The sequence below is a fragment of the Pan troglodytes genome, chromosome 12, assembly GCF_028858775.2.
Source record: "Pan troglodytes isolate AG18354 chromosome 12, NHGRI_mPanTro3-v2.0_pri, whole genome shotgun sequence".
Taxonomy (NCBI): Eukaryota; Metazoa; Chordata; class Mammalia; order Primates; family Hominidae; genus Pan; species Pan troglodytes.
The window spans coordinates 35484341-35505163 of NC_072410.2; the positions used below are offsets into that span (position 1 = coordinate 35484341).

The window sequence follows — 20823 nt, forward strand, 5'->3', positions numbered from 1 at the left end:
AAGAGGCAATATCACAGGCAAGATAAGACTAATTCACAAAGCAATTAGTAAAAAATACAAGATAGCTTAAAAGTACTAAATTGTTCAGTGCAGACTATAATTGTGTTAATAGTAAGAACCATTTGTATGGCATTTGAGAGTTTACCCAGCACTTGGAAATACATTATCTCATCTCACGTAATCCTCAAAGCAAACCAGCAAGGTAAGTACAGATGTTCCTCAACTTACAATAGTTACATCCCAATAAACCCTTCGTAAGTTGAAAATATCCTAAGTTGAAAATGGGTAATACCCTCAACCTACAGAAACATCATCATTTGGCCTAGCCTAAATGTGCTCAGAACACTGACATTAGCCTACAGTTGGGCAAAGTCATCTGTCAATACAGCACACTGTGGAATATGGGCTATTTATCCTCGTGATCACAGGGCTGACCGGGAGCTGGGCTCACTGCTGCTGCCCTGCGTTACAAGAGACTATCATACTGCATATCGTTAGCCTGGGGAAAAATCAAAATCTGAAGTCTACTGAATGCATACGAACTCAGGTCTACTGGATGCATATTGCTTTCGCACCATCACCATCCTAAAGTTGCAAAGTCTTAAGTCAGGGATCATCTGTATTGTTCGATGCAGATGAGGAAACCACGGCTCACAGAGATTAAATGGCTTAGTTGTGATCACTACCAGTAAGTGGGTGACTCAGAAAAGACTCCACCCTGATTCTCACTTCATCTGGTACTAAGATCCTGGCTTTTTCCATTAAGTGGTGGGCGTGTGTGTGTGTGTGTGTGTGTGTGTATGTGTGTGTGGGTGTGTGTGTGTATTAGTCTGCTCAGGACTGGGTGAGACTTAAACAACAGAAATTTATTTCCTCCCAGTTCTAGAGGATGGAGGTCTCAGATCGAGGTGCCCTCAGCGTTGCTTTAATTCTGGGGCCCCTCTCCTTGGCCTGCAGATAGCAGCCTTCTTCCTCTGACTTCACGCAGTCTTCCCTCTGTGCCACATGTCTATGTCTTAATTTCCTCTTATAAAATAAGGGACACCAGTCCCACTGGTTTAGGGCCCAGCATAAAGACTTCATTTTAATTACCTTTTTAAAGACCCTATCTCCAAATACAGTTACATTCAGAGATACTGTGGATTCAACATATAATGGAATTGACACTATTCAGCTCACGTGGTGTGTGTGTGTGTTACAGGGGTGGGCACTTCTCCAGACTTCATCTCGTTCTCATCCTTTTTCTCATTTCCCCAAGACTCCCTGTGGCCAGTGTAGCCTCAGTTCAGGTTTCCTGTCGATGTGCGTTGTGCCTGGTGTGGCCTTATTCTGGCCTCCCTCACAGGCATGGTGGCCTCTCAGAGCTGGATAGGTCTCAGAACCATTCAGGGGATGGGGTTTCCCTGTGACCTTGGCCCTGCCCTGAGGTCCTCAGAATACGGCAGCAAAAGAGAAGGAGCCACCTGCACGGGCCTGCCCACAGCAGTGCCCAGTGCCAGTTAAAGAGGCCCGGAAAACAGGGCTGCAGCAGCCCCTGGAGGACTCTTGGAGAAGCACAGCCATGCTCCCAGATCCATCCAAGAAAGGAAGATGGCGGGAGGACCCAGGAGCAGAGCCAGGGCCTGGGGAAGGATGGAGGGAGGCAGGCAGCAGAGAAAGCCCCATAAGAACGTGCCCGCTGACACAGGAGGCAGTGTGAGGAGAACTACACACCAAACTGGAGGCCACAAGGTCTGGGTTCAAGTTCCAGCCTCTCTGTTCCGTGTTGCCACCCTGGTAAGTTATCTCGTCTCTCGGAGTCTCAGTGTTCTCACCCGCAACATTGTGGGGGAAACAGTAGCACTAGCTTCACACGTTGCTGTCAGGATTAAATGAGCTAATTTTTGTAAAATGTCACCTGGCACACAGCAGGTGCTATCAGGGCTGCATAGTAACTTTTGTGGGTATTAGGCATTTTTGCTTTCATGGGTGTCTTCCTCTGTAAAAAAAATACTTAAAATTCTATTGTACAACTGTGTTAGAAGAAAGATGAATAAAATCCCAGCTGTATTATACTGTTTTCTTTTGGTTTTAAGAGAAACGAAGACATTTTCATGGGCCTCTAATGAATGGTGGCCCCTAAGCATTGGGCCTATCATATCTAATGGGTAAGTGGCCCCAGGGGCTGCATCAGTGTCTGCTGCTGTGGATGTTAAAGTGTCTCAGGAACTGCCAAGTGTCATGGCTGGTAAGGAGTCACTGCCACTCCTTTCAGAACACTCCTTCTGGTAAGGAGTCACTGTCACTCCTTTAACAACACTCCTTCTGTCCTCCTGGAGTCCAGCATCCCTGTCCTCCCCCTCTGGGTACTGACTGCAGTGCCTCAATGTCCAGTGTTTCAGCAGAGGGCGCCAGAGGCCTTTCCCTTTAGTCCCACGGAGATGCGGGGCTGGGATGTTCTGATGGGGAATGCCAGGCAGAGATCGCACCTGGCTGAGCAGCGCCTTCAGACCTCAGGCAGGCAGGAGAAGGGGGCTCTGGAGGACAAATGCCCATTAGGTCATTTCACAGCAGCCTCCAGGGTGGCGGCAACAACGTCCTCTAGTGGCAAAAAATCCCTCCATCCAATGCCTGCCTCCCCTCCCCTCCTAGGGGCTCCCAGCGTACAAGGCATGGGGCTTCTGTTGCCGTTCATGTGTTTGTCTAAAACTCTCCTCAATCCACACAGGACTAGAACCTGATGAAATGGATTGGAACCTGAGTCAAATGGGCTCAATCCCAAGTGATGTATGAGCAACAGGGCGCCTTGACTCGGTTTGCACATTGATGCCAATGCTTTCCCACAGGGTCTCCATCTGGTGAGCCCCACCTCAACCTCTATGGATGCCAGCACCACCAGGGCCACTGGCCCATGCCTGCTCTGCTGGCCCCTCAAGCCTGGGCCAATGCAGGGCAGCAGGGGGATGCCGCACACACCTCAGCCCACCACTCAGCGGCCCCCAGGGCTGCCCACAGTCCTGCAGCTCTTCTAGGAAGGGACCTGCCCAGAGACATGCCGTCTTCATCACACTGAACAAGCATTTTATTCCAGGGATTCCCAACATGTGAGCAGGGTGGAAGCCTCTGACAAGGCGGGCCAGAACCTTTGGATTTGGTTTGGGGGCCAAAATCAACTAAGGCTCAGAGAACATACAAAGCCTGCGTGAAGGTGGTGAGCTGCTCCCACCTTCACAGGTCTGGGGTCCTAAACCCCTGGAGCCATGGTCACTCCTGTGCCCAAGCCTCTTCTTTTGCAGGCCCTGAAACTTTCACTACAGCTCAGACACTGCTGCACAGGCCAGGGAGGGAGGGGGTGCTTCTGGCAACTGTTCACAGCCCCTCACTCAGCCTCCCTGGTGACCAGGCACAGACTAGCCAGGGAATGGAGCAAAGCCAGCTGGCTCCAGATCCAGCTGAGCAGCCTCCCGGAAACCTCCTAACCTACGCTTAATGGGGAGGGTGCACAAGGCAGCTCAGAAGGTGCATCTTCCTGGGATCTGAAGCCTAAAGAAAGCCACCTCCAGCCAGGCTACTGGGAGGTGTTGAGGGCATGACTCCTCCACCGTTGGCTAAGGTCCTCAATGGTGTCCCGAAGCATCAGCATCCAGTTGTCACCTCTCCGCATCAGGGTGCAGCGTGTCTCCTTGTGCTCCAGGGCTACGATCTCCGCGGGAGTCTCAGGGGTCAGGCCAGCAGCCAGGACAGCTTCCGGGAACTTGGCTGCAGAGGCAGGGGCGAGGCAGCACCGGGGAGTGCTGTGGGGATGGGGGCAGGTGGCAGCCGGAGGACAATGAGAGAATAGAGAGATGGGAAAGGAGAAGGTGGAGGAGGAATAAGAAACAGGGGAAGTTTAGGGATGGGGGGGGTATGGAGGACAGAGACACAGACAGACAATTGGCACCTTGAACTTATTGCTACAATGACGCTACCTGGCAAACTGCTCCTCCTGGTTGGAGGCCAGCTCAGCCACCACCTCTGACCATGGCTGTCCCTGGGATATCTGTCATGCTCCCTCTTCTGGGCCCACAGTTTCCAAGGCACAGTTCCACACAGCACCCATCACACTCCATTACAGCCATTTTTTCGTAGTCCTGTCTCTCCCACTGCTTGGAGAAGAAGAGGGCCCCTGAAATTCAAATGGTCCCTCAGTGGCCCAGGCCCCCATTGCCTGTACCTGGGCTGCTGCCTGTCTATCTGCTGGTAATGGTAGTTCACGGCCACCGCTGAGTGGGGGCACAGCAAGTACTGGTTCTCATCCCAGCAGCGGCCCATGGTCTGGGTGATGGCTTCATCTGACACTGACACGGATGTCACTGCCTCTGAAAGCTGAAGGGTCCCAGGTCAGAAAGATGAGGTGTGGAGGGGGGGGATGTAGGGAAAGATGACAAAACCCCACTCTCCACCACAGATCCACACAAACCCCAGGGATCCAGTGGGACATTCAGACCGAATGGCTCAGATGTGGCTCACAGTAAAAATCTGGCCTCCTAGTTTTGAGCTGACTCACTCAACTTGGAGGAAAGATACGTTTGAGTTTTATGTCAATCCATTTAGTTGGGATTTGGCTCCTAATCAGCAAATATAGATTTGTTCAACAACTTGCCACAGCCAGAAGGCTCGGGGCAGCCACACGTCTGGTGCTTGGTTGTTGGCACACCTCCTTCCTGTCAGTTCCTATTCAGCTCACGGAGCACCTCCCCCAGGAAGCCCTCCCTACTTCCTTCAGACAGAGGAAGATTCCCTTGTCTGTGCTCCCTCGGTGTGTTTGGTTTATTTGATCATCTTCTGAAAATGTATTGCATGCTTACAATACACCAAACACCCTGCATATACTTGACTGCAGTAGGGATCATAGAGTATCACAGATTTTTTTTCTTTTCTTTTTTTTGAGACAGAGTCTGTCTCTGTCACCCAGGCTGGAGTACCGTGACACGATCTTGGCTCACTGGAACCTCCACCTCCCAGGTTCAAGCAATTCTCCTGCCTCAGCCTCCCAAGTAGCTAGGATTTACAGGCATGTGCCACCATGCCAAGCTAATTTTTTTTTTTTTTAGTAGAGACGGGGTTTCACCATGTTGGCCAGGCTGGTCTCAAACTCCTGACCTCAAATGATCCACCTGCCTCAGCCTCCCAAAGTTCTGGGATTAGAGGCGTGAGCCACCTCACCCGGCTGGTATCATAGATTTTCATATAGCTACCTGCTGTGAATTAGGGTTCCCAGCAGACAATGAATGTATTTTACTTGTCTTTGTGTTTCTAGCACCTAGCACAGTTCCTCGCTCACAGTAGATATATAACATGAATGGATGAATGCCATTCCAGCAAGTGAAGTGTCTCCTATGTGTATAGCCAGAGAGAGAATGAAGGAGTGGGAGGTATGGTGTCTGTCTTCATGGAGCACCTCATTTATATGAGGAGAAAGAATGTGAATGTCAAAACACACCATTAGCCAAATAAATTGATCTTTGGGTGCATCAAAAGAAGCACAGATTCCAGAAGGCCGGAATTCCACTCCAGTCTGCATTGGTATGGCTCAGCCTACAGAACTGCATCCAACTTTGAAAACAACACTTTAAGGTGGATATTGACCTTGCAAAATTATGTCATGCAAGGGACCACTAAAGGAAGTGGGAAGACTAACTTGGTAAATGAGGATTCTCTGAATACTGGAAACACTCGGATGTAGAATCAGACTGTGTAAGCTAGAAGGAGAAGATTCTAGCTCAATGTAAAGACTTTTGTAATGGTGAGAGCTGGTATGAGGTACTGAGAGTCTGGTCACTGGAGGTATGCACAGTCTGGATGGCCACTCAGTGGGAATGTGGTAGAGAAAATTAAAGGCAGCTTCAGAAATCCTTTTTTTTTGTTTTTTAAACACAGAATAAGTACCATCACCAGGTTGCATTAAAATAAAAACAATCCTTCCCAATTAGATTCCTATCATTCCAAGGGAATAAAATTTCTCCTTTTCCAAGAAAAATAAGAGAGAGAAAGGGAAGGAGGGAGGGAAAGAAAAAAGAAAGATGGAAAGGAGGAAGGAGAGAGGGAAGAAGGACAGGGAGGGAGGAAAGAGAGAGGAAGGAAAAGGAAGAAAGGAAGCGCTCAATGGAAACAATGGTCTCGGTTCATACTGGATGGGCAAAATGGCTTCCAGTTGACAGTATTATTGGAAATTAACAATAATAATAAGTAAAAGTAAGTTAATGTATCAAGCCATATATTACCAGGAAGTATGCAAAGTGCTTCACATATATTATTTGACTTAAATCTCACAACAACTCTATGAGGTAGGCATTCTTATTATCCCCATTTTATAAACGAAGGAACCAAGGCACAGAGTTTAGGAAACTAGCCCAATGTCTCAGAGCTCACTTGGGATTGAGCTCATTTGACTCTAAACCATGTTCTCTATTACCTCTCCTCATTCAATAAATTATTCCATGTAAAGTGGCCGTAAAAGTGGTGGGCTCATAGCAGGTACTCAAGAAACAGGTGTCCTCTTCCCTTGACCAGACTTCCAAACCCCAAGTCTGCTATGTGGCTGTACCCTTTCCTTTCTCTGTGGTGTGTGGGTAGTGACTGACCTTGCTGTGCAGCTCCTTGGGCAGATTCACACTTTGGGTCCTTTCAAACTGCTCCATGAGGGCTCTTGTCACCTGGCTGTCAGAGCCAGAGAGCAGCCAGAACACCCTCTCCATGTTGTAGGGCACCTGAGCAGAAAGTCAGTTTCAGGTCCACACTGATCTCAGCCCCATCGAGCCCCACCCAACCAACACCTGGGCCAGATCTGCACACCTCCCCCAGGCCTACCTGAATGTCCATAGCTGATGCCAAGGTTGATTTAACAGCCTCAGAGAGAGAGAAGTCTCCCTGCTGGACAGTCCTGTGGATGATGTCATTGCGGTTCACTGCCACGACCAGACGGATGGGCAGGCCTATCTTCTGAGCAATGTACCCAGCTTAAGACAAGAGAGGAGGAGAACAATGGCTTTTTAGAAACAAAAGCAAAAAGAAAAAAGTAAATTGGGCTTCATCAAAATTAAGAAACTTTTGTGCTTTTTGAAGCTTTTGTGCTTTAAAAAGGACACTATCAAGAAAATGAAAAGGCAACTCGCAGAATGGGGAAAAATGCAATTCATATACCTGATAAGGGATTTGTATCCAGAATATATAAAGAACTGTTGCAACTCAATAATAAAAATACAAATAACCCAATTAAAAATGGGCAAAAGAACAGGCATTCCTTCGAAGAAGACGTACAGATGGCCAATGAGCACATGAAAAGATGTTCAACATCATTAGTCATGAAGGAAATATAAACAAAAACCATGAGATATTACTTCAAACCCTCTAGGATGGCTGGAATCAAAAAGACAGATAATAAAAAGTGTTGGTGAGGATGTGGAGAAATTGGAAAATTCCCACATTGCTGGTGGTGACAAAATGGTGCAGCCACTTTGGAAAACTGAAGTCTGTCAGTTCCTTAAAATATTAAACAGAGTTATCATATAACCCAGAAATGCCACTCCTAGTTATGTACCCAAAAGAAGTAAAAATATATGTTCACATGAAAACTTGTACACAAATGTTCACTGCAGCATTATTCATAATAGCTGTGTTAAACAATCCAAATGTCTATCAGCTGATAAACTGATAAACAAAATATACCACTGTATGGTATATCCATACAATCGAAAAAGTACTGATATATGATACAACATGGATGAACCTTGAAAACATTACGCTACGGGAAAGAAGTCAGGCACAAAAGACCACATCCTGTATGATTCCTTTTATAGAAAATGTCTAGAATAAGAAAATCTATATATAGAGACAAAATAGATTCGTGGTTACCAAGGGCTGGCGAAGGAGGTGGTCTAAGGAAAAGTGAAGAGTGACTGCTAATGGGTACAGGGTTTCTTTTTAGAGTGATGTAAACATTTCAAAATTGGTTATGGTGATAGTTGCACAAGTCTGTGAATATATTATACTAAAAACCACTGAATCATACACTTAAAATGTGTGAATGGTATGTGAATCATTTAGCAATAAACCTGTTACAGACACACACACACACACAGCGAGAGAGAGAGGAGAGAGAGGGGAGAGAGAGGGGAGAGAGAGGGGAGAGAGGGGAGAGAGAGGGGAGAGAGAGGGGAGAGAGAGGGGAGAGAGAGGGGAGAGAGAGGGGAGAGAGAGGGGAGAGAGAGGGGAGAGAGAGGGGAGAGAGAGGAGAGAGAGAGGAGAGAGAGAGAGGAGAGAGAGAGGAGAGAGAGAGGAGAGAGAGAGGAGAGAGAGAGGAGAGAGAGAGAGGAGAGAGAGAGGAGAGAGAGAGGAGAGAGAGAGAGGAGAGAGAGAGGAGAGAGAGAGGAGAGAGAGAGGAGAGAGAGAGCGTGAGAATGACTAGGAGTGCATCACCATGCCCTGAGGCTGTTTTATGTGTCAACCCCCTGCCAGCTGCCAAAGTATTTAATAGATGGCTGACTACTGTAAAACACCAATTTTTGGAAGAGGAAATGAATGTTCCAAGAGGTCAAAATGACCTGTCCAAAGCCTGTTAAGTGTCAGAGTCAGGATTCAAAATATGCCTAAGTCCGGAGCACATGCCCTCCCTTGACTCAGCCTCCTAGAGCCAGCAGTTTCAGACTACTCTCCCTGCACAGGCACCAGGGGAGGCCAGAGCAGTAACCTCAGTCCACCCCAACAGCAGTTCTTGTTTGCATGGAACAAGCAAGGAATTCCTCTCCCTAAGAGGTGTAGAGCCCGGACACGTGACATTGTTTAGGAAGGTTTTACATATGGTGCTTTCATGAGCAGTTTATCTCTGGTGAGTAGCTAAGGGGAGTTAGGGACAACCACACCACCCAACATCACTGTTAACCTGGCAAAACACTTTTTTTTTTTTTTTGAGACTGAGTCTCTCTGTGTTACCCAGGCTGGAGTGCAATGGCACAATCTCAGCTCACCACAACCTCCACCTCCCAGGTTCAAACGATTCTCCTGCCTCTGCCTCCTGAGTAACTGGGATTACAGGCATGCGCCACCACACCTGGCTAATTTTTGTATTTTTAGTAGAGACAGGGTTTCACCATGTTGGCCAGGCTGGTCTCGAACTACTAATCTCAACTTTCTCTTTCTTATTTCACCTGATCCTCATGAGAACATCATGATATCCTTGCCTGACAGCGGAGAAATGGAGGCTCAGGAAGGTCCAGGGTCTTAAAGCCAAAGAGTTGGTTCCTGACAGAGCAAAGATGGATAGGAACACCCTCAGCAAATGTTGGTCACGTGTTTATTTTGTATCGAGCACTGTGGTAGGCTCTGGGCTGCAGAGGGCAGCTGGCCACACGACTCAGTGCATCACTAATTGGAGGGCGATGGGAATGGGGAGCATGGTGGGCTTTATCCCATGAGTGGCAAAGAAGCCCATCCCTCCTTGCCTGCCAGCCCGCTGTTCTCTCCACCCTTCTGTTAGTGGCAGAAGTCAGGAATCTTCCTAACCACTAAGATGCTTCCGTGCTCTCAGCTAGACCATCCTTGGTGCCCATCAGAACCAATGCCATTGCCGGAACTATCAGGAATGGTAATTCCCCTAGCCTCACCAGCTCTGCAGCCAGACTACCTGGGTCACGCTTCTGGCCCAGTTCTGTAACCAGGGCATGACTCCTTTCTCTGTGCCTTTGTTCCCTCATTATAAAATGGAAAGTGTCCTCTCCAAAGGTGGATAAATGAGTTCATATGTGAAAAGCATTTAGAACTGTGCCAGTTGCATACTAAGTGCTTGATAAATATTAATGATTATTAGAGAAAATGATTTTAATGCTACACAGCTGTACAGCACTTTGCCCTTACAAAGTTTGCATGCACACAGGAATCTGATTCGCTCATTGAGGCAGTCCTGGGAGATAGGATGAGTGACACAATCTCATTTTATAGCTCAAAGGTTGAGTCTAAAGGACTGCTCCACAGCCTCTCAGTTAGTAAAGGACAGAAATGGGGCCAGAACCCCAAGTCCAGAACTCTTTCCACCTCACACGGGGTCAGGGTGGTGTGTCCAGGAATGGGAACAAATGTGCCAGTCAAGCCGCTTGCCCTCACATTGGGTAGCTGGCCAGGGTTGGGAGCAAAGTCCACATTTCTGATTGAGGGCACTGCCAGCCAGCCATAGCGGCTGACCCTTGACCTTGCCTCTCCACACTCTGCTGAGCCAGCGAGCACATCAGGTCAGGCTGTGGGAGCATGTGGGGTTAAGCCATCACCCTCTGCTGCCGGCAGCAGGATCCCAGGATGCTGCCCCAGGCAATGAGGGGGGAAATCTCCTGGGAGCTTCTTCTGTGGGGTTTCCCATCACCTTCAGAACTGGGACTCCACCTTCCTTCTCCTCACAGTTGCAGCCAAAGGGCAGCTAGAAGGACTGGGGCCACAGGCATTTTTCTGGAAAGCCCATTTGTGCCCCGGGGATTCCTTACCTGCAAGGTTACCGGCAGCCCCTGTTGGCACAACCACCTCCACCAGGGGTAGGGGATGTGTGTCCAAGGATGGCGTACACTGGAAGTAAGCAAAGAAGTGATGGGCCATCTGCACCAGGACCCGGGACCAGTTGATCGAATTCAGGCTCATCAGATTGTGCTTCTTGACAAAAGCCACATCGGCAAACACAGTCTTGATCGGCTCATCGAGCTCATCGCTGTTTCCCTCCACTGCCAGGGGGGAGAGAAGAGGGCAGCTGTCAGGAGCATGTAGAACCCCCAGGAGGTCAGCACTCACCTGCGACAGGGCCCTCCCAGGCTGAGCCCACCCTCCTGGGACCTTCGCGCAGCCTAGGTTTCTTTACTTTCACGTAGCTTGGCCTCACTATCTAGACTCAGTATTAAGCTCCTCAAGGACAGAAATCATGCCTCAGATTCTTGTGTTCCTAAATATCTGCCCTAGCTTAGAACAGAAAGGGTAGCCAGAATCAGTTCCAATGTTTCTACCACTATCTAAAATAAGATAGCAAATGTCAACCTTCTGGGATCCTGGGAGAATTTCTCTTTGTAATCCATGCCCACTTCCCCCACTCTTCCGCAGAGGAGAAACTGTGTGCCTGATTGGAAAACGGTGAGAGACGTAGCCTTTCCTCCACAGTCCTCTATCAGGGGCCAGGGTGGAAACAGTCACCATTTCCCTGTGGTCTGCCCTCTGCCCTCATTTAGATCACAGAGTAGGTGTTCTGCTCTCTGCTCCTACATGGCAGGTAAGTTCCCATGGACAGAACTTCCCCTCCCTGAAGCTGGGTGTGTACATCAGTGTAATTTATGAGTGAATTACCAGATAAATTTATGGTGAATTGTCCACTAATACAAGTTATATCCTCCAGTCTAGCTCAATGAGCAACCAAGCCAATATTGATTTCTTATCTGATACCCGAGTATGTCTCCATTGGATCTACACTTGGAAGGGAGAGGGGTGAAATTTACTGGGAAACGTGCCAGAGAAGGCATTAAGGGTGCTAACCATTCTGCCCTTCAACACTGTGTAGCAGCAATGGAGCTGGGGGACTGACTCTAGATCCATGTGTGTACCCAGAATGGCCGGGGCCAGTCATGGTGATTCCATTCCTTTGCCAGGACCAAGCCAATCAGTGCCTGGTACTCTCATGGGGTCAGGGTTGGCTCCACAATGAGCATGTGAATAAATTCCGATCAGTGAACCACAAGGACGTGTTAGCTGGGTTCTAAAAAACGATTCACTGCTTTAAAAAAAAGAGCAACAGGAAGGGAGAGACCTGGTTACCTCAAGCAATCACCATATGACCACAAGAGGAATGAGCCTTAGGACTGAGGAGGGCAGAGCAGAGAATGGGAAGGACCTGGGTTCCTGAGAGCATTGTGAGTCACTCAATCAAACAACTGGGAGCCCACTCCACCCCTGGCCTTCCAGTTATGGAAGCTGGAAAATATTCTTGTTGAAGCTGGTCTGAGTTGAATTTTTTGCTACTTCTAGCCAAAAGCATCTCAAATAACAATAAATACCTAGCACTTGCTGATTATTCTGTGCTTAAGAAGAACCAAGTATACAATGTACATGGAAATTAATGACTTTATAAACCAGCTGTCCACATACAATAATCTACGTGGTCCATCCCTACTCCCTAAGCTTACCAGTCTACAGAAAAATACATATTTGCTGTTATATCCTGAACTAACACACATCCTCCTTAAAACCAAACCAGAAAGCTCTAGAAAGGAAAGAAAGGATCTGAATAGTGTCGTTTATAAACAAAACTGATTTCTGTGAAGTCTGCTGTCTTAGTTTCTGATTTTCTTGAACATGTACACAACAGAAACACCCCCTTCAGGTCCAGCATTTAATGATTTATTGCATTCATCAGATTCCACATTTCTGCCATTACTTTACAACTGGGCACTGTTCTCCAATCCACAAGTCAGGAATGGAGCTTTCAGTCACACCCTTAGGTCTGTGTACAAAAAAGACAAGGGAGTAGGAGGCAGGACAGAGGCACAGAACGCTATTCTCTGCTTTGATTCTAGGAAAAAACAGTCCTAGATCTGTAACTAGCAGTTTTGGTGCTTAGGGTACAACAAGGACCCTCAGGAGCCTGAATCTTGTGCACTAAAGTCTTGCAACAACTGCAGGAAAATGCAGCCAAATATGAGCAATTAGCAAGGCAAATGTGTACGATGACACCAACACCTGCATTAGCTAAACCACGGACTTTTCACTGGCAAGTGTATGCACCTGCTAAAGAACAGAGCAGAGGGGCAGTTCGCTTGCTCTTGAACAAACTGACAGAGGGTATTTATGCTGCTCCTTTGGATAAGGTTTGTTTTCACTGTGCTTTTGCTCCTTGTCAAAGCTGATGTTATACAAAAATAACCTCTACAGGATTATCACAGGAAGCCAGGCCAGTTGTAGAAGGAACATTCTCTGCCATCACACTTGCTGTTCTGTCAGGTGAGTGACCAAACTAAGCCAGGCCTCCTGGAAAGCCTGCCCAAGGCCACAGCTCGCCCAGGCCAAAACTTAATCCAAGTCCCCACCTTGCAGCTACCTGGGGTCCAGTGGGGTGTGAGAGGTAAAAATAAAAATGTACAGCTCCACCCACACTCACCCCATCTTTCTCCACTCTCAATCCCTATAATGATTAAATCCATTAGGAATAGATGGCCTGATATTAAAAAAGATGGCTTTTGCCTTTCTCCAAGCACAAAATGCTGTGATTCTCATGATGTGACTCAGGTAGCAGTATAACCAATGGTGGGTACCACTGAGTAGTTCCCTATTTTAAATATTTAGACCAGATAACCAGTGCATGGCTTAGTTGTTCCCATACTGTAAAGAACAGCAGGAACTGTCAACATATAATGACACATTCCTTTTTTTTTTTTTTTTTTTTTTGAGACAGGGTCTCACTCTGCTGCCCAGGCTGAAATGCAATGATGGCATGATCTTGGTTCACTGCAGCCTTCTGGGCTTAAGCGATCCTCCCATCTCAGCCTTTGGAGTAGCTGGGACTACAGAAGCACATCACCACGCCCGGCTAATTTTTGTATTTTTTATAGAGTCAGGGTTTCGCCATGTTGCCCAGGCTGGTCTCAAACTCCTGGGCTGAAGCGATCCACCCACCTTGACCTCCCAAAGTGCTGGGATTACAGGCATGAGTCACCACACCTGGCAACACATTCTCTTAAAATAATTATCTAACATGTTGGTGTCCTCTAAACTTCAGAGTCTTGGAAAAAAACCCAAGTCACTTGGCTCAGGTTATGACTCTGCATGGCTGCTGACATACATGACACTTGCAGGCTGGACATGCATGGAGGTGGCATTTTTTGGGATATGGTTTTCAATCCATACTTAGCATGTTGTACTGTTGGTATCAGTTTATGCATCTGTCACCTCCAACAGTTTACTGTGTAGCCAGAACCCTGCCCAGAGCTGAGCCAAGGCATATACACCAACCTCGAATATGATGATGAAAGGAGGACAGTCAGCTACCCAACTGTGCAATTTTGTTCCAGTCCATCTCCCAAAGCAAACCCAATTAAGGCAGGGCTGCACTGTCCCTAGAGCCTCTGCCTCAGCACACACCTCCAAACACATGTACGTTCTGCTTCAGCACCGTTGTCATCTGGAGCTCCTGAATCTTTGTGCAGTGACCTTTGGGCAGCAGAACGATAATGTCCATGTTCTTTGCCCCTTGAACACTCTCAATGGCAGCACTTCCTGTGTCCCCAGATGTTCCTGGATGGGAAGAAAGGAGAACTCTCCCCCTTTAGAACAAAGGGAATGAACGAGGAAAGAAATGGTCCCCAAAGCACTGTTATCAAATATAGCAACATCTACTTCAAATACCTGGAGGATATGAACCTAGCACTCCACCTAGGGTCCATGGATCCACGGATAAAATTCAGGACATAAGTGAACTTGTGAACCACATCATCTTAAGCATTTTGTGCACTTCAAACATTACTCTGAGAAAGTTCCATAGCCTCCATCAGCCTGGCACAGGGGTCTATGGCACCAGAAAATGTTAGGAACCTTGCTCTAGAAGAACCAGTACCACAGTTCCTGAGTGGCTCTATGAACAGCATCCTATAGGTGGACACCCTACAGTCACAGCACTCAGGTATTCCGCGTTCATGCCCCAAAAACACACCTACAACCACAGTGACGTGCTTCTCCCTCTTCTCCAGGAAGTACTGCAGGAACTGTGCTGTGCAGGACAGGGACAGGTCCTTAAATGCATATGTGACGCCATGCCACAGCTCCAACACGTTCAGCCCATTCCTCAACCTGGACAGATGGACCACTTCTCTGTGACGGAATCTGCTGAAGGCTCGGTCGATCAGATCTGTGAGGGTAGTGGGGTGGGTAGCCAATGAGGGGCCTGGTCTCTTTCTCAAGTTCCCTCTCAGTCTCTGAATATAAAGTTTCCAACTCCTGCTACTAAAAAGCCAAAAATCTTCATCTTAAATGATACCATTTTTGAATACAATTGTAAAAACCTAGAAAAAAGTCTGGGAAAACATGCACCAAACTGTTCATAGATTCCTTATAGTGATTTCCTCAGAGACCAGAATTGGTACTAGAAGACTTTATTTTTCATTTTTTATACTTCTTCATTGTTTGACTGTCTCGTGAGCATGTATTCCAATCAGGGGTCAATTAAATAGCTACATAACACATCAATGTCGCATCCCATCTAATGTTCCTTCCTAAAGATAGGAAGCTTTTTGTTTCTTACATTACTAAATCTCACACCTGTGACGCCAGAGCCTTTGGATGGTTGATATACAGCCCTCCCTAAGGCAGGACTGGAGCAGTCCTAGAGCACAGCTTCTCAAACTGTCACTGGCAAACCAAGCACCTGGGATCTTGTTAAAATGCAGGCTGGTTCAATCAGTCTGAGGCAATCTCGGATTTCCAACAAGTGCCCAAGCAATGCCATCACTGCTGGTCATCAGACTGCATTTTAAGTGGTCCTTTCTCTTCCCCAACCCCAAACCACCACCATTACATTATGGATTTTGTTCTTGCTGTTTAAAGTGTGGCTCATGGACCAGTAGTCTAGTATTATCTGGATATCTGACAGAAATGCAGAATTCTCACTCCTACCCCAGACCTACTGAATCAGAATTTGGTTTTTAACAAGATCCCCCAGGGAATCCATAGGCACAGTAGAGCTTAAGACAAGCTGGTCCAGGACAGTCTTGAAGTCCCTTCTGGAATTAACATTCAAAAAATAAAATAGCAATTTGGGGGTCTGGGTGCTTTATGTGAAGGAAGGAAACACCCCAACATTCAAGTCACTCAAGATGATTCTAAAATCCCTAGTGTTGAAGAGGTTTTTGTTTTGTTTTTTTTTTAAAAGAAAAAGAAAGAAAGAGAGAGAAAGGAATAATTCTCTGAAGAAAATTTCAACATTCATCTCCCTGGAGACAGGACGAAATCTTTCAGAATATTTTCAATTCTGGGATTCTAGAGTCAGGAAAAGAAATAAAACAAAGTTTGAGAAGAAATGTGACTAGAGACTTCCTAGTGGTTTGGTGATGGATTTACAATTCTGTAGACTGAGCTGGCAGGGGCTGGAAGAGTGAAAGTAGAGGTGGGAGCACTCACCATTTAATTCATCTTTTGGAAGGAGCTCAGAGCCAATGAAGAGGGCACACAGCTCCTTCACCAGGCCAGGATAGGAGAGTGTGCTCCACTGGCACAGGGTCTCTCTGTCCAACTGTGGGAGCTCTTCAGGCATAAAGAGGCCCCCGTCGGGTGCATAGCCAGAGAAGAGGGCCCCCTCAAAGTTGACCCGTGGGGCTACGCCCCTGGTGCTGACATACCACATGATCCTGGAGGCCTGCAGAGAGGACAGTCCCAGAAGCACCTGGTCTCCAAGCTCCCACACCCCACGGGGCAAAGCCAAAGCACACACAGTCTCACAGTTAGCCTCTAGACCATCAGTCTCCGGGGCACATGTCCCAGACCTAGAGATGGCAGTCCTGTATCAAGTCTCATGCCAGCTTCATCTGCAACTGTGTAAATCATGATTCCACCAATCAAAATGAGGCAATTCCACTGACCTCCTGTCTTCAGGGAGAGGGTATCGGAGCATGCCGGGAAAAGAGAAAGCTTGGTCCTCACCAATGAGAAAGAAGGCCTGGCGGTGGGGACAGATAATAGCAATAGTAGGCAACTGCCAGCTTGATATCCCTCTTGCTAAGGCGAAAGACCAACACACAGAGTCATACACCCCTTTCAGGGACGTCTCGGTCCACTTCTGCTCAAAAACCAAACATCTTCAATGGTTATTGGAAACACTGTCTACAGCCTAGTAGTTCTCAACTGTGGTAGCTTGTTGGAATCAACCTCAGAGCGTTAAAAAAATACAACTACCTGAATCAATTAAATTAGACTCTAAATGAGAGGCTCCTCAAGAGAGTCTAACGTGCAGCCAGGGTTGAGAAGAGGATGACCAACTCATCCCAGTTCGCCCAGGAGTTTTCTGGTCTTAAAACTGCAAGTCCCATGTCCTAGGAAACCCCTCAATCCCAGGCAAACTAAGATGGTTGGTCATCCTAGTGGATAACCAGTGTTCTACCTCTTAGCCTAATCCTAGGACAGTTATAAGTGCTGATATGCAGTCTTTAAAACTAACTGGCCCTGCATGGACTGAGTTCTCTGGTTCCTGGGGAAGCCCAGGACCCCTTAGGCCTAACTCTGGTCACACTTCCACATCAGTTACTTTCCCAGGAGCCAGATGCCATGTCAAGGAGCTGGGCTTGAACTCTGAACACCTTCTTCTGGATCATGACAGTGAATTTAGGGGCCCTGGCTTCGACGCCCCACAGTAACTATGGGGATGAATTTGACTAGACATAGCTCTCAGTATTAGCTTGGACTTTCTCTGCCAGGGTGGGAGGGGATCCCCTGCCCTCTAAGGGCAAAGCCACCCAAAGCTCTCTACCTACATGAGGCATATGAGCACTGACCTGGAGGAATTCTCATTTCCTAGTCTGTGGCTCTGACATCTGTGGGCCCCAGTGCAAGTCTCACGTGGGCTGCCACGTGCCACTCTCTTAACTACAAATATTAAGTGTATCTCACTTAGAGACAGAGACAAACTTGATCATACAAACCATGAATCTTTTGAAAGTGATTATGCTGGGACAATGGTATAAGCCAGAACTCTCTCTCTGGCAACCTAGGATACAAGGTCACTCCGTATGGGAGTCCATGTCAAAGAGATGAAATATGGGTAACTCCAAAAGTTAACTGCAGTGGATAAGCAAAGCAGGCAGTATTTCACAAAACAGAACCAGGGTCGGGGGGCAGGTGCTAGCGTGCCCTCAATAAAGAGAGGAATTTCTGCAATTCTGTGGTAAGAGTTAGAGCCAACGCAAACTGCCCAAGACCGTGGAGTAACAGAAAGGCCTTCATAGGACCAGACTTAAACGCTACGACTGAGCTGCCAAAGAAACCATCGCAGGAGTGAGGGCAGGAGCGAGCAAGGCAGTAAGGTACAGCAAAAGAAAATATTTTTCAAATGCCCTTCCCTGGGTGGAAGGAATATCACACCTGGGGCACTGGGAAGGAGGATATGGAACAACTGTCCAGGAACAGAGGACAGAGGGGCTGGCACGGGGCTCTGAGCAGGTCATGGAAGGAGCTGGCCTGATTAGCACATACCCATGCCCCTCACGCAACAGGACTGTCCCTGTTCTGTCCAATGCCTTCCAGGGGCAGCATTCCCAGGCCAATTCAGCAAAGCTAAAGAGAAATACACATGGTTGGGTTCAAGGTAAGCCAGAGGCGGAAATAGCAACCACAGGAGGTGGTGAAGTTGAGGAAGAAAATCAAGTGCTGTTGTTGGGCTGCTCTATGAGGGCTCCAAGCATGGGATGGAGACCCGGACTACGTGTCCCCTGGGATTTTATATTCTAATAATTTTCCCTTGCCACTCCTCTGGACCCTATTCCAGAGTAGAGAAGGTCAGAAAAACTCTGACCAATAACCAGGATAAATAAATATGGAAAATAGGAGTAGCCCGAAGGCTGGGAACAAGAAGGTGGGTAGACAGGCGCTCCTCAGGGAGGTGGAGGGGTTTTGTGAGAAGGGGTGGGACAGGGCGGAGACTCGGACCCCAGGAGCCGACGGCAACCCTAGGGGTGGAGGCAGACCCCGGGCTCTCTGAGGCTACCGGTGCCAGTCATCCCGCCAAGGAGGGCGGCCTAAATCCTCAAGGGACTCGCAGGCGCCTGAGATTCCACTCCCAGCCCCTGAAAACACCACGGACTTCAGTTTCGGGGTTCTCCAAGGACTGCTCAAATCCCGCAGAAAACGCAAAGCATCAGAAACCCCCCGCACCACCCTCCCAAGTTCCTCAAGTCCGAGCGCCGGAACCAAAGGTTCCAGAAACGGGCGGGGCGACGGACGTGGGCCTGCGGGAATCAGGGCCGAACGGAGCCGCGAGAGCGTCCGGAGCTCAGAAATCTCGCCTGCGACGACCCCGGGAGGGCGGCGAGGTTGGCGCGCGTTACCGGTGCGGGGCGCGGGGCGCGGGACGCGGGACGCGGGACGGGAGGCCCGGTGCGCAGCAGGGCTGCCCGGGCTGCGAATGTGCGCACTCCCGAGTCCGCGTCCCTGACGGTGGGGTGGGGCTTCCGGTCGGGGCCGGAGCTAGGGTTCTCAGCTTCGCAGTGGGAAGGACCTGGGGATGGGGCGGGGGGCGGAGGACGGAGGACGGAGGACAGAGGACAGAGGAGAGTGCGTGAGCAGCGGTGCGCGATCCCGGAAGCATCACGAGGGGGAAGCCCTGTGCCCCTCCCGCGGCTCTTTTTTTTTTTTTTTTTTTTTTTTTTTTTTTTTTGAGACGGAGTCTCGCTCTGTCGCCCAGGCTGGAGTGCAGTGGCGCGGTCTCGGCTCACCGCAAATTCCGCCTCTCAGGTTCACGCTATTCTCCTGCCTCGGCCTCCCGAGTAGCTGGTACTACTGGCGCCCGCCACCACGCCCGACTAATTTTTTGTATTTTTAGTAGAGACGGGGTTTCATCGTGTTAGCCAGGATGGTCTCGATCTCCTGACCTCGTGATCCGCCCTCCTCGGCCTCCCAAAGTGTTAGGATTACAGGCGTGAGCCACCGCGCCCAGCCCCGCGGCCCATTTTTTAAGGCGCTTTAGTAAACGCTTTATTGACGTTCAGCCTCGGAATCTTCGCTGCAGGGTTGTGAGCCCCACAGAACCTCATTTTTCAGTTTAGAAAATGGACAGCAAGGTGTGAAGAAGAAAGGCCCTGCGTTCCTTTAAGATTCTTGTCTCTTGTCTGCAGCATCAGAGAGCTGGAGAGCATGAGAGCCTTGCTTCTCAAGCTGCGGTTAGTATGTTAGGACTTCAGAACTCACCAGATAGGTGACATCAGCTCCACTCCAAAAATTCTTTATAAAAAATTTTCAGTGGTTTTGGGAGGTATGAAAATTCTTCATATTTTTTGAGAAACACTTTTTATTAAGCATAGGTCTATTCTAGGATAAAAGCCCGTCACCCCCATTCATTCTTTTAAGAGAAAAAAATGGCAAGAACTTCAAGGAAAAACAAAACAGCAACAACAAAAACTCCCTCTAGATATGCCCAAATGCCCCTGGATTCACATTGAGCTCTTGGGGCCCATCCCACTGAAGCAAAATTAGAGGAGGTAGACCAGAGAGGTTCGGGCAAAGGTTTAGTCCTGGGTAGGCCGGGTCACTCTGGCAGTCCCAGCTGGGCCTCCAGTGGCCCTCTGATGTTGCCTGTTCCCCCCTCTTTCTTCCTCCTATCTCTGACATCCTCCTACACTTGCGGTTTCTGCTTACTCAACTTACCTGTTCTCCAAAATTCAGCCCATACACGGTGCCCACTTGACATAGCCACACAGGTTCATGCAGCTACCATGGACTGACCCTAGTCTGGGTGGGTCTCAGATTCTGGAAAGAGAGGGAGAGACTGGTCACTGCTCAGCTAATGGGATTGGCCTTCTTGTCCCAAGCTGGGGCTGAGGACTTGTCACAGAGTTCACATAGGGGTCAGAGGGGACATTCCAAGAGAGACGGGTATAGGCCAGGCAGGGACCCCCAAAGGGTTTTCATCCCTTCTATCAGGTGTACTTAATCACTCAGAGGCCAGGGAAACTGAGGCCGATGGCAAAAATAAGATTCAGCAGCGTGTTTTACAGCACTCATGTGTGTTACAGCGTGTGTTACAGACTCAACCAGTAGAGTCTGCATAAGGACAGATGCACCTTCCACGGACCTCTCCCACAAGCCCTCTGCCAC

General features: G+C 48.4%; 1 protein-coding gene across 11 annotated transcripts; it reads right to left on the reverse strand.

The window, feature by feature from the left end:
• Positions 1-3039: 3039 nt before the first annotated feature.
• On the reverse strand, positions 3040-19184 carry THNSL2 (threonine synthase like 2). 11 transcript variants are annotated; one of them, XM_515606.9, is made up of 9 exons: positions 19059-19181; positions 16144-16378; positions 14681-14875; positions 14113-14265; positions 10488-10718; positions 6829-6977; positions 6603-6728; positions 4193-4344; positions 3040-3773 (listed from the first exon to the last, which is right to left on the reverse strand). In XM_515606.9, the coding sequence occupies exons 2-9, from the start codon at positions 16364-16366 to the stop codon at positions 3548-3550; spliced, it is 1455 nt and encodes a 484-aa protein (XP_515606.3). In that variant the 5' UTR covers positions 16367-16378; positions 19059-19181; the 3' UTR covers positions 3040-3547. The 11 variants fall into 11 exon arrangements, with proteins under 11 accessions (XP_515606.3, XP_063645052.1, XP_054533979.1 ...); XM_063788982.1 differs by lacking the exon at positions 4193-4344 and adding an exon at positions 3948-4121 and having other exon boundaries at positions 19059-19180; XM_054678004.2 differs by lacking the exon at positions 4193-4344 and adding an exon at positions 18208-18288 and having other exon boundaries at positions 19059-19169.
• Positions 19185-20823: the final 1639 nt, after the last annotated feature.